Source organism: Emydura macquarii, unplaced genomic scaffold, assembly GCF_026122565.2.
Source record: "Emydura macquarii macquarii isolate MOO-44397 ecotype Brisbane River unplaced genomic scaffold, CSIRO-AGI_Emac_v2 contig_1363, whole genome shotgun sequence".
Classification (NCBI taxonomy): Eukaryota; Metazoa; Chordata; order Testudines; family Chelidae; genus Emydura; species Emydura macquarii.
Window position 1 is genome coordinate 24,288,126 of NW_027131500.1, and position 17,875 is coordinate 24,306,000.

Here is a 17,875-nt window from a genome sequence, read left to right on the forward strand (position 1 = left end):
TTTTAATCTGAAGCTTGATATTGCTTTAAAATGCAGATTCTGTGCTAGGAAATGCTACATTTGAAATAATAGTTTGAAGAGATATTGGTGTCTAAATGGCTGTCTTTTTCAGCAATATTTTCTGTTGTCAGACACCTTTTGATTCTTGACTTGGAATGTGATTATATGTGTAATTGACATAAAACTTTCAAACATTCAGATAAGTCAGTGAATAGTTCTACACACAGTGTTGTCACTGTAAAAGTATTATAGCCTCAGGAAACAAAGCGAACGGTCCCGGATTCCTGACCACCCATTTTGATTTACTCTTCTATGGGGGGAATCCCAGAAGTTACTTTTAAAGTTTTAAAATCTTTGTTTTCACTTGAAAAAGTATCTTTAAACATACAGTAGTTAATGCTTTTAACTCCCCAGCCCAAAAGTGGTGTCGAAATAGGGTTTGAAAATCTATGAACCTTTTTAATGCTTCAAAAGTTGTTACAGGGATCATTAGATGAGCAGATCCAACCTGGAGGCTGTGAACTGTGTGATGAGGTTTTGGTTATTCTGTGTTGGAGTTTCTGCAAGGAACCAGGCGTCTACCACTCCCTTTTACATTTGCTTAAAATTGGAGGTTGAAAGGTTCATGTGCAAAAAGAATGAATTCCCCCATTTGGAAAATGTTCAGGCAAGATTCTCCCTGATACTGCAGTCCCACGTGGGGTCACAGGTGGAGCAGCTGACCAGGACTCATGCATACCCAGTGTGTGCCACAGTAGGGGTCTGTTCCATATCCAAATAGGCTGAGGTAGAAGGAATCACTGGTTAACTTCATGTGTGGATGCTCTTACTCCAGAATAAGAATGCCTTATTCCAAATTAGAAGTAGATTAAACTAATTCAGAATAAGGCACTCTTATTCAAGAATAAGAGCATCCATACATGGAATTAATCAGGCATAATTAATCCGCTTTAAATTGACACCCGATCTTATTTTGGATTAAATGTGTAGATAAATATTGGCAGGATTGAAGTTTTAGATTATAAACTTTTCAGGCAAAGACCATTCTTAATTTTGTAACTTGTGGTATACCATGTGTATTAATGGGACTTAACAGTTACACCCGTGTGTGTGTGTGTGTGTGTGTGTGTGTGTGTGTGTGTGTGTGTGTGTGTGTGTGTGTGTGTGTGTGTGTGTGTGTGTGTGTGTGTGTGTGTGTGTGTGTGTGTGTGTGTGTGTGTGTACACACATAAGTAAAATTATACATTAGGACATCAGTCAATTTAAGTAAATATTGCAGAACTTTACCGAGTTCAAAACAGATGTTAAGGAAAGGATCAATATTAACATTTTTTTTTAATTTTTATTTTGTAGCTTGGATCATCCTCCTCTGTGCCTTTTTCATCTATATTCTCACAGCTGTTTATGACTGTTGTAGTTCCTCTTATTATTGGACAGGTATGTCTCTTTTAAATATGCAATTTAATTTTTTAAGAATAAGATAGAGGGGTGTCTTAAAGATAAACTGTCAACATAGTGTGCTTCCACACAGCCTCAGGATAGTGGAGTCTAATATCATAGAGAAGACACTACAGCACTCCCTGGAGCCACATTGATCTATGTTGAGATTGAGCATCTGACCCTCACTACCACAGACATATACTATTGCATATTGAGAAAAGAGTTTGTAAATAATAAAGTGGGGAAACAACAGCAGCCCCGATTGAGAAACTTGCAGCCCCATGCAAAATGACCTTTGAGAATACTGTATAGTTCTTTTGTCATGTGCCCTTTACCTGAATGATGGAAAAAGTTCTCCCTGTGTAATGTCTACTACTGTACTAATTATGTTAATTTAAAAAAAAATCCTACATTAAAAGAACGTGAAGGTAGTAAAGTCAGGCACTCAAAAGTTAGGAAATGCCAGAACTAAGGTTGCCCTTTTGTGTATGCATTATAATACAATCTTTAATTATGTGATCACATATAATTTTTTTCCAGAGAACCTCTGCCTTATTCAGAGCACAGGATGGATGGTGCTCAGTGAATGAGCAACTGTTCAATATTTCATTTTAGCCTCATCATTCAGTGTGTGGCTCCTGCCGTATTTACAGCATACGATTTAACTTTGCACTGAATACAGAATTAATTTCCTCCTGTGCTTTTTTTATTATACTTGTCATTGTAGTATCTGAGTGCTTCACAAACATTAATGAATCTTTAAAACAGCCCTGTGAGATAGGGAGGTTTTATCTCCATTTTACAGATGGGGAACTGAGGCACTTGAGTTTTTTAGTACCCAAAGAGGCTGATTTTTTTCAGAGTACTTACCACTTTTATAGCACTTTATGCATTCAAAGCACAACTCCCATTAACTTCAGCTGCAATTCTGAGAACTCAGCCCTGTTACAAATCTGGCCACTGGTGCCTCATTCCTGGACACCAAGAAAAATAAGAACATGAAGAACATGGCCACCTGTGAAAAGTTCGATTCAAGTTACTTGCCCAGCATCACATGGGAACTGTGCTTAAAGGCAGAGAGAGAATCCAGTTCTCCGAAGTGATATTCATGAGACTATCTTTTCTTTTCCTGCAATCCCCTGCCGTCTTTCACTATAAACTTTCCAACTTCAGCAACAAACATGGACAAGAGTCTTACAGAAAACAGCCATATATGCTACACAATTCTAGTTCATTTCCTTAACACTGTCCATCCTGTGCACAGGCATCTCCTAACTTTTGAGTGCTTGACTTTGCAACCTTAACTTTCTTTGAATGTATTATTTTATATAATTTCCTATGTTTTCAAAAAAGCAAACTGAAAAAACAGAAAATTTCATCATGTGGAACCATACTGATGGCCCCCACATGGATCATCAGCAGGGTTCAGACCCTTAGATCTACAACACAGAGCTCTACCAGTTGAGCTAACTAATTATCTGGTGACAGTAATAGGCAATTATCCTCTGTGTGAACTAGGATGGGGGATGAGCGACACACTTTGCCATTGGAATACACAGCTATTTTCTGGCGATCAAAGGGATGTTGAGACTGAGGAATCCTAGGGTCAGCTCCAAGTTTGGGAGAGGAGCATGCTGTAGTGGTTATAGACCCTTCTGCTCCTACACTCCTCAGCTCCTGTTCCATCACCATTGCCCTCTGCTCCGTACCCCTTTGCATTTGAATAAGACTACTTCCTCTTCTTCCTTCATGTTACCTGGGTTCTAGTTGGGAGGGGAAGGGGGCCATTGAGAGCACAAGAGACATTTGTCTCTCACTTCTGATGCATAGCACCACAGCAATTCTAGCAGCTGGGAGGGCCAACTATGGGGTAAGTGCTATTCAGCCTTTACAGCCAAGGGATGGAGCATATTTAGTTGCTGTGTTGGGTGATGCATGTGTAATCCAGTCGGCATGTAGGAGCTGTGTGTGAAAAGAGTATGCAGGTGGAATCTTTTTACACCCTCTAACAAACCTCTGCTGAGCATGTGCAAAGTGTGATTTTTTTTTTAAGGCTTATAAAATTTGAGCAGACTTTCACCGAGACACCCAAATACCAGGGTGTCCCTCCTGCCAAGTTTCAAGGCCTTGCTCTAGAAGTATGGAGGCATTAGAACTTCTCTATAAAACAGTGGTAAAAATAAATAAACAAACATGGCCAATATAACACAGTTTCCCCTAATTTTAGTCTCAGAAATGGCTGAACCATTTTGGCTGCAGTTTTCCAAAAAAAATTCAGCCTGAGGCCTGGAAAATATCAACCCAAACAGTTAGTGTGGCAAAAATAAAAGCAAGTGAAAACGGGACCTTCTAATGGAAAGTCTTAGGCAATTTAAACTATAAGGGCTTGTGTACGCAGCAAGTCCTTGCCCAAGAAGCAAGGGTGTGAATCTGCAGCGTATTAGCTTGCTGCACAGTAACATCCTGTGTGGACACTGCTACAGTGCAGTGAGAGTCCCAGAGTGCAGCTTGGTATGCTACCACTTGAAAGCGTAGTTTGCCAAGCCACACTCTGGGGCTTCAAGTATACTGTAGCAGTGTCCACCTGGGGCATTGCTGTTTGGCAAGCTGGTGTGCTGTAGATTCACACTCTGGCTTGCTGCACAGTAACTTGCCATGTAGACACTTGTAATATTAAATCATTTTACAAACATTAACTGAATTTTAAGGCTAGCATGTAGTACACATTAAAAGGTTCTATGGAAGTATTCTCATTAGAAGCAGTTAAGATCTTGTAGGACTCACATGGTAACAATAGCCACTGGACTCGAGGAATACTGATCCCCTGCCATGTGACACAGGTATAACTTTTTGTCACCCTGACCATATCACATGACAGAAGTCAGGACATAGGCCCTGATTCAGGGAAGTACATAAGCAGATACTTAACTTTAAGCATGAGAATCAAACCTTTGAAGTCTATTACATTTCTTGACTGCTTAAAGTTGAGCAGACGCATAAGTGCTTTTTTGAATTGGGGATCTTTTACCAGCATTCCTGTGTGTCAGACCTTCTTTACATGTTGTTAAAATTAAACTAAATCTTTGGTAGAAATGGAGCAAGCAAAATGTCATGAATCCATCAGTCCTGCAGGGTCCCTGGCAGAAAATTGAAAGAGGGGATTTCACTATTGCAAATGTGCTTGGAAGTAAGTGGTATTTCGGCAAAACTAAATAGGGAGAAATCCTCCACACGGCTACATGTGGCAGGCTTAGAGACATTTTGGTAGGAGTCCTTAGAGGATTGCAAAGTGCTAGACAAAGTCATTAAAAATTTCAAAAATACGTGGATCCAAATAAATATTACTCAGGGAAGAGGCATTGTATTACAAGAAACCACCTGCCAGATAAGAAGACTGAGCATTTATTTCAGACCTGTGTAATAAAGCTAAGTCATGTGAATTAGAGCAGTAAACAGATGAACTAATTAGAGATCAGAGTACTTAAATACCATATTATTTGTGTTAAAACTGATAACCAGGTAAAACAAAAATTATTGCAAGAACTGGGTTTTATTTATGGCTGACATACTTTCAAGAGCGCCATTAAACAGTAAAAGCAAAATGCTTTAGGAAGAGGAATTTTAAGTAAATGTGACTCAAGTACTACCCATTTCCAAAACAAATTTGACAAGCTCAGACAAGAAACACAAAATAAGCCTATCTTACAAATGCTTGAGATAGTAATTATAGATGAAAGGCCAACAAAAATAGCCCAAGTGCTTCTAAGCACAAGACCTTATTGGGACTGTAGAAATAAAGTTACTACATTTGATGGGATCTGTATGGAGAACATGGTGTCATGGAAATGTTAAGTATAATCCAGATTGCCCATCTCACTCCTGAAAAATGTAGGAACAGAGACAAAGGTGTTCCTATTCTAGATAAGCACTAGTGCTATTATTGAAAGTAATGTATCCAAGCATAGAACCTGCAATAATTGCAGGAAACAGAATGCAAGAAACCACTTACACCCTCTGATGTTCTTAATTGCCCTTCATCTGAGACTGACTGAGCTGTTTTGAATTAAATGAGAAAGATTACCTCTTGTTTGTGGACTGCTGTTCTTTTTAATTGAATGATTGCACGACACACAGAGTAACAATATAGTCACACATTGTACATCACCCTGTGCTCACCATGGAATTCCAGATGAATTAAAAGATGATACCCCACAATTCAGAAGTGGCACATTTTGGCAATTATTTTTAATTTATCAGTTTAAGCCCACCGCCTCAAGCCCTTACTCCACATAATAAAACAAGTTAGCAGAAAAATTAGTACACTTAGCAGCTTGAAGAACTTGATTTAAAAAAAGCAAGCTTGGAACCTGCCTGTTTGAGAGATTGCCTCTCTCCCCAAGTCATACTGCCACAGTTGTGATCTGCAGAGGCCTTGGGCTTGATCCCCTTCATTATAAAAGGAAGGAGGGGTGCTGACAGACCATTATCCAAAATGGCCACTTTCCCTTAGAAAGCTCTGCCCCAGAAAAGGCTTGGATAGCTGAGATTTGTTGATCTTCTTCTGGACATGCTGCGAATCCCATCTGTTTGAGCAATCATTGGTGAAGGACTGAGGCTGTTGAGAGTGTTTGATTTGTTTGTTTATTTTAGTGGTAAAGTTTCAGTTGTATTGATGATGTGACAGGTGATCAAATTAGGGGTGGGAGGAAGAAATGTTGCTACTTAGGTTGATTTTCACTTTCTATCTTGTATGTTGTTGTGTTTTTTAAATGTATGTCAGGGGTGCCCAGACAGTTGGATCAGCACCTTTTGGTATGGATTTTTATATAAGACCAAAGCCTAAATAAGTACTGTGTTTAAAAAATAATTTAAAAAAATAAATTAAAAAAAGTGGGGAGTGTCCTGATTGGATCCATGGATCTGTCTGTAACATTATTAAAATACTGCAACACGCCTCTTGATGCTTTATTAGCTCAGAAATTGATAGGGAGAAAGACAACCCTGGAGAAGTTACAAAAAAGCTGTATGGCAGGAAGCTAGAACAGATGATAAACTACAACACAAATAACAAATAGTCAACCTCCTTGCAAAGAGACAGATTAGATTTCAAGCAAAATGTGGCTGGAAACCTGCCAACATGTCCACTGTATTGTCCACACCAAGACCATATATTATAAACCTTGAGGATCAGTCGCTCAGGAAGATCAGAGTATATGTAACCAAAACCAAGTAGGATTCTAGTTCCCTGTTTTTTAAAGACGTGCAGAATTCTACAGACAGAAGTAAAACACGCCCATCCAGCCATCGACAATGAAAAATGCAAAGAGCTGCAAACAAAGGCTCCATCCAGATAGTGGATCTATATCAGCAACTGAACAAGCTATTGCAGAAGGAACAGGTTTGAAAACAAGAAGTTCTCTAGGTGATCAGAAAGCCACTAAGGTTCACAGTGGTTGTTGACAGATGCCTATTAATAGGCGAAATTAAACAGGTTGTTTGTCTTGGCCTTCAGGCTATCTATTTGTGTGTTTTGCTCACCACCCGTATTAGTTTGTGGTGGCTGGTTTTGGTTGATATATATTTTTATTCACACTTAATTTAAAAAAACAAACAAACCCCAAGATGTAACAGTAGTTAAAGGAATTAGTGTATACTAATGTTAACTGGGAGAATACATAAGGAGAGATGCAGTCTTAGGTAGTCAGGACCAAAAAACAAATGTAGTAAGATTTGATATCCCAATACCAACACTTTGAATTGCACCCAGAAATCAATGGGAAACCAGTGCTAAGTGGAGTGCATCAGAAATTTTCCGACCAAGTATTTTTCCATTGGAAAATGCTGATTCATCAAAATTGAAATGTTGTGTAGAGCGTGACTATATCACCGGGCTCATTTGCTATGGATCTCTGCCTGCTAGCCTGGTTTCCTCTCAGCTCTCCTGCTGCGCTTCATAGGCAGTGTGGCTCAGGCTGGAGCTTGGGCTCTGAAGCCCAACCTCCTTAGGCTTCAGAGCCACAGTCCCAACCTGAGCTGCAACTTCTAGGTGCTGTCTACATAGCTATTTTTAAAACAGTAGCATGAGACCCACTAAGTCAAATCTGTCAACCTGGGCTGGGAGGCTTGCTGCCGTGGGCTGTGTAGACATGTTGCCAGGACTTACATGCTCCTGGCATCAAGTGGTCTGCCCCAGAATTGGTGCTTCCAGGATCCCTGAAGGCTTCCAGCATCTCCTTGTCTGGCAGGCTGGTGTGGTTCAGGGAAGCGTTGGAAATATTTTGGAGGAGGTCCAAATGAAATGTTGGTTAGAAAAAGTCAAAATGACATTTTGGAATTCCTGTGCTGTGGAGATTTTGACATTTCTTTTTTCATTCTTTTTTGGAACATTAAAAAAAATTGTTTTGGAATTTCCTGTGGAACAGGAATTCTAGTTGCCGGCCAACTCTAATGCTAAGTAATCAAGCACCCGTATAGACCACTAACTGCACTGTAACGTTAAAAAATGTAAATGTAAAATTACTATAATCCATTTTGAAGGTCAAAAGAATGCATATCTGTGGGCAATGAAGACCGTGAAAAATAATCACAGATGACCATTTGGTGCACAGTGCAGTCTCGTGCACAAATTGGAAGCCTTTTGAAAGTTTGGACCGAAGTGTACATGGGTTAACAAACAAGGCTCACTAAATAGCTGCTTATTTTAAATAACAGTAATTGAGGCTGGATTTTCAAAACCTATTAAAGTTGTATTTTGTTCCTGATGTTAAGCAAATAACATTGAGTGTACAGGTTTGGCAATCCTCATATTAAGGCACGAAGCACTGGTGACTGGAAAACTGGACTATGCTAGTCATCTTTTGGCAATATTTTAATGAAATCATCATGAGAGCCTAGATCTTCCAATGGAGCTCACATTGGTCCAGTCCTCTGGAGCTATAGCAAACATAGTCAGTAGTTCACAGCTCTGTACCATGTGTGTGTGTATTATAATTAATTGGCAATATTAGTTTAATATTGTTTATTTTATTTGTCTTGAAGAACAGTAATTTATAACATCTGAGATTTGTGGCCCCTATTGCATACACATATAGGGGGTAGGAGAATATCTGCTTTATGAGATCTGTTAGCGATAACAATATTTATATATATGTTAAGTGTCTTGAAGTTCTTATATATTCTGGTCAATCTAATAGTGTTATACTGCATTTGATCTGGTTATTGAAGGTTGTTATTCATGAGCTACATTGATATGTCAGGATAATTTTTGTCGTCTTTACAGTGGGTGGTAAAAATACTTTTACACAGCAAAGTAGAGTTTAAATCAATCCTCAAGCCGTTTCATCTTGTCTTTCAGTTTGGGGAGTTTGGCCAAAGATCATTGTTTCTTTGTTCCATTTTTTTTCCATCCAAAAATGATAGATAACAGAAACACGACTGCTGTTGCAGTATTTCCTTCCCCATTCTGCAGATCTTCTCCTTTCTTTACACCTAAGTGCTTATGACAGACTTTTATTTTATGTTTTTATATTAGAGTGATTTGTGATTAAATGTTAATTAAATAGAATTTTCACTGTGCTTTCATTATATTCTACTAGTTTGAATATTCTTCAAAGTAGCACACCAAAACTCACTGTTTTCTATGAATAAATAATAAAAATCATGTCTGTACATTATCATCTATATGTTCTTCAGTTGGCCTATCAGTGATTTGTCTGCCAGCATAAAGTGGGCACATTGCATTAAATGGACCTTAACTACAGCTAAAATTAATGCTATGATTCCAGCAATACTTTTCCCCAAATCTATAGAATGAGGTTAGTTGTGTAAGTACTGTAATGTTTCATGGAATCTAGTCAACCAAAAAGATTTGTGATAGTTCCAAAATCCTCCACTTGTAGAATATCTTCTGCATCCTTGTTCAAACTATTCAGCAGTAGCTCTGCCAACACATAGAATGTGTATTTCTAAAGAGAAATTTAAAAGGATGCTGTATTGATACATGTGCTACCAATGGAACTGAAAATAGAAATCTTAGCAGTGAAATTTGGACTATGAATACTTTTAAATATAATGGTAAGGAAATGGTGTGTACTGTAACTAGTGAAGTGGCACAAAGCATATGTGATGACAAATGTAAATTAAATGTAATCTAATTTTAAAATAAAAATGGATTAAAATGGAAAATAAAACAACTGTTAGAGAAACTTTCATCTGAAGGAACGGTCTATCAAGTAGATTATATAGTTGTAACTTAAATCCACATGGAAGTAGCCTTACTTTTTATAACCAAGCTTCAGGTGAGTTGCAGGAATGAGGAATGATGTTCTGGGAGATCAACACTACTGAAAAGCGGTTGCAGAAAATTGAGATGACAGATTCAGACCATGATTCACTTTCTTCTGACACTTACCTTTAACAAAGAACAGAACAAATTCTCCACAGAAATGCAAACAAAGTCATAACAAATTATATACTTACCCATAAAATATCATAGGAGTGTTTGTATATGTTGTTTCCAAATGTAGTTGCTTTCTAATTTTATGAAAATGGCAGTTTTAAATTACTCAAAATTTTAGTAGGTCATTTTTAAATGAGTTCCATGGGGCCCAAACTACATGGAAAATAGTATCTTGACTTGCCTTGAGAAAGTTTGACTGAGAGCTAACATATGAAAGTAAATTGATGCACATAATATTAAAAAAAAAAAAAAAAAGTGATTTAAAGTATCCAGGAGATTTAAAAAAAAAAAAAAAAAACCAAGAGCCTGGTAAACATTTTCTCCTTTTCTCCTCAGATTAAAGGAAGGATGGGAAGCAGTTAGTATTTCTCTTCATCCATTTTTAGGCTAAGACATTAAATCAGAATTTGAACTCTCTAATAAAGGCAAGCGACTCAACTGATATTTTAAAAAAATTCTATAGGCTGCAAGAATTAATGAATTGCTGCACAGTCCAGAGGATGGACAAGGCTGTGGCTTGTGTAGTAATACACAGGAATTAACACAAATATTTGCTATATAGACAAAGATTCTGATCCTGTGAAGGGTTCTGCTTTGGGTCCCATTGAAGTGAATGGAACTCTGCACTGAAGTAAGGGCCCATCTATATGGATAAAAGTTGCAAACAAAGATACTAAAATAATGGGGGAAGGGTCTAGACCGTGGGGCGGAGAGGGTGCGCTTATATATATTACACATGAAGGAGTTGCATCACATTCACACTTCTGGACCCTACATAATCTCACTTCTATCTGCATATATTCGCTCATTTCCATCTGCTTTCCTTCTTGGTCCCTTCTTACTAATTTAGTTTATTATCTTCTGCCTCTCTGAATTCGGTGCCTTCATGCATGTAGTCCCCAATATTTGTTGCCTATTCCCAACTTCGTTACCTTCACCTTGTAAGGGAATGTGTGGTGAGATTATTGGACTGTTGTACAGTATCTTTTTTTCTTTGAAACGAGCTTTTGAAGGCAAAGAACACATAGTGTAATGCAAAATTACGATCCTCTTATTTATTAATTATATTGAATAATGGTTATACTGACACAAAATTCAGAATGAGGAATCCTAGGTTTAAAAGAAAGAAAGTGAGCAAGAAGAAAAATCATCTACTGGATTTGGGGCTAACGATGATCCAATATTACTTGGTAAGACACAAGGGAATAATGACCCATACTCTCAGTTGAGGGGTCAAGGTCGAGACATTTTAGAAGGTTTAAAGCAGGATATGTGGTTAAAACGATCTTTAAAAGAACAAATCAATCCCAGAGCACTGGATATAAATAGAAGGTACATTCTGCTTTGTGTGAAACTGTAACTGCTGAAACATTAGGTACATACATATGGAAAATGTTTTATGACTATATAGCCATTTCCCCAGTTTCTTTTATTGATTAGGTTTTAAACATCTTAAAGTTATAGATATATGTACTTGTTAATGAGGCCTATTGTGCAAAGTTTTCAGAGTGTATTACAAACGTCAAGGAAGGCTCCATTTCTGTATACGTCGGTGGTGGAACAAGTCGGGGTGTGTGGCAGAACCCCTAGAAGTGGATTCCATTATATACAGTGTTTATAGTTTGGTTCAATGGCTCTCAGCACCCCCACTGTAAACAAATTTTGTTCCAGCACCCCTGCCTATATAATGTGAAAAAATACTATATCTAATTAACTTCAATTAATAACAAACATTAATGAGTCACATAAAACGTTCCTGAGTAAGACAATTATTCATATGTTATCTTGTATGCCCTCCACTTGTGAGAAGGGAGAGTTTAGCTGCATTTCACTAACAGATCTCACTAAATATATGCTGTAACTGTAAGGAACTGCTAATCACAATAAAAAAACATAAAGTCCACGTATATGATGGATTCTTCTGCCATTTCAAAGTATTAATGTGTAATTGGCAGGTAGTGTTTATGCGAGGCATTGTATTGAGTGGCAGGTGCAGTTCCTGCTGGGGAATATGAAGGAACAGCAGGAACCACACACCATAACATATGTCCTAACTCACAGAAGTAGTTTACCTCTTAGCCCATTAGGGTATAAGGGATGTGGGAATAGCTGTCTAAAGAGAGAATCTAAGGGTATGGGCTGAGCAGTCTGGAAGGAGAAATCCTAGGAGCTGTCAAGCCTGAGGAAAAGATTTCTGTTGAAATGTGTTGTGTTAATTTTTGTGTTAACAAAACTGAACCCTAGAAAGGGGGTGTATTTGAACTCAGTTCTAGTATGGGTCTGTTTTTTAGAGTAAACTGGGAAAGGCACCTGCTCTCAGAACTTTGAGTGGCTTTAAGTCACTAACGAAGTAGTATGATCAGCTAAAGCCATACATCTTGTTTTATCTTCTAATTTTTCAGTAGATTCTTCAGCAACATTCACATCGTGCTTTTTAATCTTTTTAAGTGGGAACTTTGCATTTAATATCCCCAAAACTACACGTTTTTCTTTTTTCTTTTTTTCATGAACTGCAGTTTGGCCAGGCAGCTAGAGCCCCACCACCGTGCCTTCATCTATAAATGACTGTTTAAGCCTCAAGAATTCCCTCCTCCTGCTCTTTGGGGTTGGAGTTAAATCTGGATAAAATCTTCACAGCTCCTCTGATCTGCAGGATCCAGTCCTACTCACATAAGTGGTTCCACGGTTTTACAGGCAGGAGTAAGGGTTTCAGGATCAAGACCAGCATCTCTTCTGAGACTGCCACTGCAATCTCATGTAGGGATCCTATGATACATTCCAGTGTGGAATGTGTTTTCTTTAAGGTTTGGCAAGTTACTTGGCCACTCGTTTTCTTGTAAAAAGGAAGGGATGTGATAACTCTCTGCCTGCAAGGAAGCCAAACAATTTTATGTTCCACAATGGGATTTGATTCTCAAATATCCCTGCTCTTTTTTCCTTTAACAAGATGCTGCCTTTAATTAAGATTTTTATTTGTGGGGAATTTTCCTTTAATATGGAGAAGTGGGGTTTTACCTCTACAAAGCCCCGTCCTTTCCACTTCTTTCCATCAACATGCTTGTCTAGGCCATTTATTATGGATGTCATTGCCTCACATTTCTATTCCAGGCTGTAAGCTCATTTGTCCATGAGAGTATTAGCTCAGACACTTCCTTGACCAATTGTCCCACCTCTGAAACCATCACTGAGGTTCAGGTGGCCTATGATGATGGTGTCTGAATCTGCTGATATTAGTGCAGGCCAAGACTTGAAGAAATCTCTGTGTTGGCTTTGTTTTTGTTCTTAGACATTTTCTTTTAACATAGGTTCTAATTTACTTCCAGAATTCTTTATTTAATCGGTTCAACACACATTGGTCATAGCATTTCAACCCATCTTAGATATTCTGCCTGAAAAGCTCTATCACTATCAATCTGCCAGGTTGGCTGGCTGGCTCTGCTGCTCTTTTTGTTCATTTGGGGGAGCAGTTATTTTGGTAAAAATCTTATTTTTTTTAAATCCTGCCGGATTTTAGGTTTTAAAGTGAGGCTTCAAAAATTGAGCTTTCTAAGTCAAAGCATTAAAAACACTCTTGCACTGAAAATAGGCACTTTGGAGAACATGACTAAATACTGTATATGAGTTTTTGGTCTAATTCAACTAATTGAAGTGAGCTCCCCGGTGGAAAATCTAGCGGAGGTTTGCTGACATCTTTAGTGACTAAGTATATGCTCCTTCTCTCTTCAAATAATCTTAAAAATGTCAATTCCTTCCAAACCAACAATATCAGATGGGACCCTTTAAATCTGCTTTTGAAATTGTATTTTTGCTTGTAAATTAATACAAGGGATGAGGGGGAGAGAAGCAGTAGAAGTCTCTGGCTATGTGTGAGGAGAGGCTTAACACATTTGATCTAATGTAGTTAGAGTTTATATTTCTTAAAGTGGTCCTAGCTACTCTGTTTAGATGAGGGAAACTGCAATTGTTAAAGCCGGGATTTAGCCCTGTAGGCCTTATCAGTTCTATTTTATAAATAAATGTATTGAAAAGTCCAATACTGTCTCTTGGTTTTGTTCACTCAAAACAATTGCTGACCATTCCAAGAAGAGAATCGTGGAAGGTTAGAAGAGTCACAATGGAAATTTCAGCTGACACAATAGATGATTTACTGGGAAAATATTCTGGATTTGTAATTGTATTTTTTCTTCCTTATTTCTTCCATATTTGTCTAATATACATATTAAATGATTGCATATGTAACATAATAATCTCAAACATACTTTGGTTCTAGTTTAGTAAAGAGCCTCTGCTGTTGTTTTAGCAATAAATGCAATCTATAAGAACTGTATATTGTGTAGTTAGTAACCATGACTTATCTTTTTTCAGTGTGCCCTCTTATCATGGTCCAGGTCAGAGTTATCCAGTTCAAATAATATGTACGTGGTCTTCAGTAGCTTTTCTTTCCCCCAAAAGTGAATCCTTAGCTTAGGGGAAACTTGCGTATTTCTTTTGCAAGGACTCATGTTAGAGGTCAAAGACCTTGCCTCTGCATATTGGGTTCCAGGACTGGAAAGATTAGGATGCTTTTGACTTGATCTGTTTCACAATATAGTTCCATTGAAGTTTTATATCTCACATCCATCAGCTTCAGAACAATGGTCATCCCTATACAGGGGCTTTAAAAGGGTTTGATAACAGGAATTCTGTATGTCCTACCATTAAGATCTTCTTCAGCACTTCCAAAAGCATAGCCATAGTATTGGGCTGTGGTCCCTCTTTTACATATGACAGGCATAAAATTCAAAGTTTGTGAGTTGTGAATAAGTCTTTGAGCATTTTATCGTATGGTTTCCCAGAAGTAGTCTCTTTTATGTAAGCAGAAATTTTAGAAACATCTTGAGATCTCCATCTTTAATTACCTAAGCATTCCTGTGCTTCATCTTCAAAATTCTTAACCTATGTCCTGCATGTAATTGATCAGATTTGCTTTCCAAAGTCACTAGATAGGTAGTTTTTTATACGACTTTCCTTACTGAGAGATCTGAAGCACCCAGTGATAGGGACTGACAGAGCTAAAAATGATCCACCAGTCCTAGCTGCTAGTTTGTGAAAAGGACCTGTGCTGATGCTTTGATTTGTATCTTGAATGCCTCTAAAATGTTCTGTATTGTTAAGTTAATAATAGTGATGTTTATCAATGGTCTCACTATGGGAAGGTAATACGACACCTTTAGCACCTTATGCCCCAGGATCTTGCATTATAATTTCTGAAAGATTGTGGTAACAGACTGTAGGGAGATCTCATGAGAAATCAGATAATACAGAGGGATTGTTGAAAAATTAACACAAGTCGCTGCTGTATGATACTTTAAAGTTTTTCAAACCATGTAAAATAAAGCAAAAAATAAAAGCAGGTCACCATATAAAGCTTAGATGGATATGTTGTCCCTACAGATGCTCAGTGCAGTCCAATTTGACATCATTTTAAAATTTAAGTTACTTTCACTTTTAAACTTGTTTCTAAAACAAAATCTTGCAAAACAATTTCAGATTCAATTTCCTAAAAGTAGAAAAGTTACACGAAGCACTGTAGGTTTGTTCATTTTCATGTGTTAATTCTGGTATTCTAAAAGCATGCAAATGGCATTTGTCTTTAGATTTACAAAAACTCTAGATATTCAGAGTTTGAATTATTTAAACTCCCACAACACATGCACTTTTGCTTTTCAAGCATGAGTTATAATTTAATTAAAAACTTCTGGTGCATTGCTAGCTATTTAAATATTAAAATGTTCCATGGATCACTTTCGATTATCTACCGTCATGAAATTCCTGAAGATGTCAGATTTTTAAGATTCCCAAAGTTGCGCTTGGAATTGTCTGTTGATGCAAAGGGGACTGTGATAATTACATACATCCATTAGTATCAGCAGAGGAGATAAACTTTGGGGAGGCTTAATGGGCATGTCTCAGTGACAGCCAGCAAAGAACATTTGGCATGATTAAGGATGGATTTGAATGTACTTGAAAACATACTCTCATTATGGATGCCCAGTGGAAGTTGCACTACAAATGTTAAATTCCCCAGAAGAAGAGTTGTGTGGCAGAGAAGCTTTGAAATCCTCTGTGGCCATCATCCGAATTATTCTTTTCTCTTTATGTCTTTCCGCTGTCAGATTCATTTTGTGATGCCCAACTGGGCTTCTTGCATCTTTGAAAAGAGGCAACCTGTTGATTTCTGTGTTTCAGATTGTCCGAAGACACATTAAGGATTGGCTTGAGAGGAAGAAGCCTCCATTTGGTGCTATCAGCAGCTGTGTGCTCCTGATGATCATCTATACAACATTCTGTGACACTTTCTCCAATCCAAATATTGACCTTGATAAATTTAGCTTGATTATAATAGTGTTCATAAGTAAGTTCTGTTTCAAAGTATCCCTTTTTTCACTTATTAGTCTCTTGTGTGCAATGAACAGTGTGTGCTGGAAAGAAAAAAGAAAGAAATAACATTTAACGGCCGTGGGGCTAGATTTTTGTACTTTTAAAGTATCTTGCAAGCAAGAGATCGGAAAAATGTCTTTTAGGATGTTAAGCAAGCAACGGCACTCATAAAAGTATGAACCCTGCTGTTATGTACACTTGAGATTGCTCAAAGTAGCATTTCCATTCTAAAGTAGTAAGTAATAAGTTTTCCAATGTAATGTCCATCGGGTTGAAATTGTAGCTATCAAAGGACTGTTCGTGTTTTGATTTGGCGCCCCTCACTGGAAGTGTAGATTCCAGTTGGAACTATTACTGACAGAAAATTATTTTAATAACTTATAAAAAGCTGGTTTTTACTTTCCTTGCAGTACTACAAACCTTGTTTTAAGGGATGATACATTTTCTGTGTTTGAAGTAATTTGTTAGAAACTACACATTTTAGATGCCCTTTATTTTATTCATCAGATTTAAATAATATATTTAAGAGAACAATACATTACACGATCATTAAGAACCAAAACAGGAGAATCCCCTATCACCGCCCCACACACTCACTGTTGTTATTTAATTATTCATTTTAAATACTTCATGCACACTAAGGTCTGTACTGTTTTTCTTTAGCAGAGGCCCCCTGCCAGTGGAAATTTGCCCTGAGAGAGCATCACATTAACACAAAGCACTCACTGTCCTATTCCACCAGGGGAGCTGTAGCCAGCTAGTGCAACCTTAAAAATGGGCAGCACTGGCTGGGAAAGGCATGTGGCCCAGACTCCAAGGTCCACTGATTCAGGATTCCTGTGTTAATAGGGCTCCTCTGGAGTCCTGAATGCAGCTTAAAAACTCCCCTCCTCTGTCAGAAATCCCAGGGAAAGGCAGGGGTGTTCAAGCATCATTTGCCTTCCCAATAGACATAATCTGCTCCTTTCCCCTCCCCATACCCCCTCCCCCCGGTGCACAGATAAACAGCCCATATTAGTGCAGGGGGCTGTAACTTGGATTTCCCAATGCCAGCACTTTGGATCAAAAACCCTGTTTAGTCTAAAACCATTGAGTCACCTTCTTCTAGTATATAGGTGTCCTTGATACAGTGAGTGAAATTCTGCCCCACTGACATCAGAAGGAGTTTTGCCATTGACCACATTCCAGCTTGCATCCTTGGTTGCAGAAGTGTATAAGGTCTTTAGATAGTCTGTCACCTGACATACAAAAAGGAAATATTTTTTCACTCGTTCTAAGGAAACAGAAAAAACTATCACATCTATAAAGAAATTAATAATTACGTAACTTGTCTTTGTATTTAAAAGCACTCAATTCAAAAACAGTCCATCACTTAATTGAACAATTAGTCTGAATTTAGTAAAAACTGCTGCATTTGCTGTGGGATTTTTAGATAAATCCTTGTCTAATCTGTGTATTTATTACTAATGCAACATGATAAAATGCTTATAAACTGCAGAATTGATATCGTAAAGTGAGAATAAATAAAGAGAATGTACATCTAATGAACTTTTTCAA

At 37.8% G+C, this 17,875-nt stretch overlaps 1 protein-coding gene across 4 annotated transcripts in view; it reads left to right on the forward strand.

The window, feature by feature from the left end:
• The window catches only part of SLC10A7 (solute carrier family 10 member 7), a 185,449-nt gene that overhangs the window by 131,827 nt on the left and 35,747 nt on the right, over window positions 1-17,875 (forward strand). For 3 of the 4 annotated variants that reach the window (XM_067551942.1, XM_067551944.1, XM_067551943.1), the window contains exons 7-8: window positions 1,354-1,437; window positions 16,127-16,292. In XM_067551942.1, coding sequence (XP_067408043.1) covers window positions 1,354-1,437; window positions 16,127-16,292 — 250 coding nt within the window. Of the gene's footprint in view, window positions 1-1,353; window positions 1,438-1,531; window positions 1,679-16,126; window positions 16,293-17,875 lie in introns of those variants that run through there. The other variant, XM_067551945.1, reaches the window with a different exon arrangement.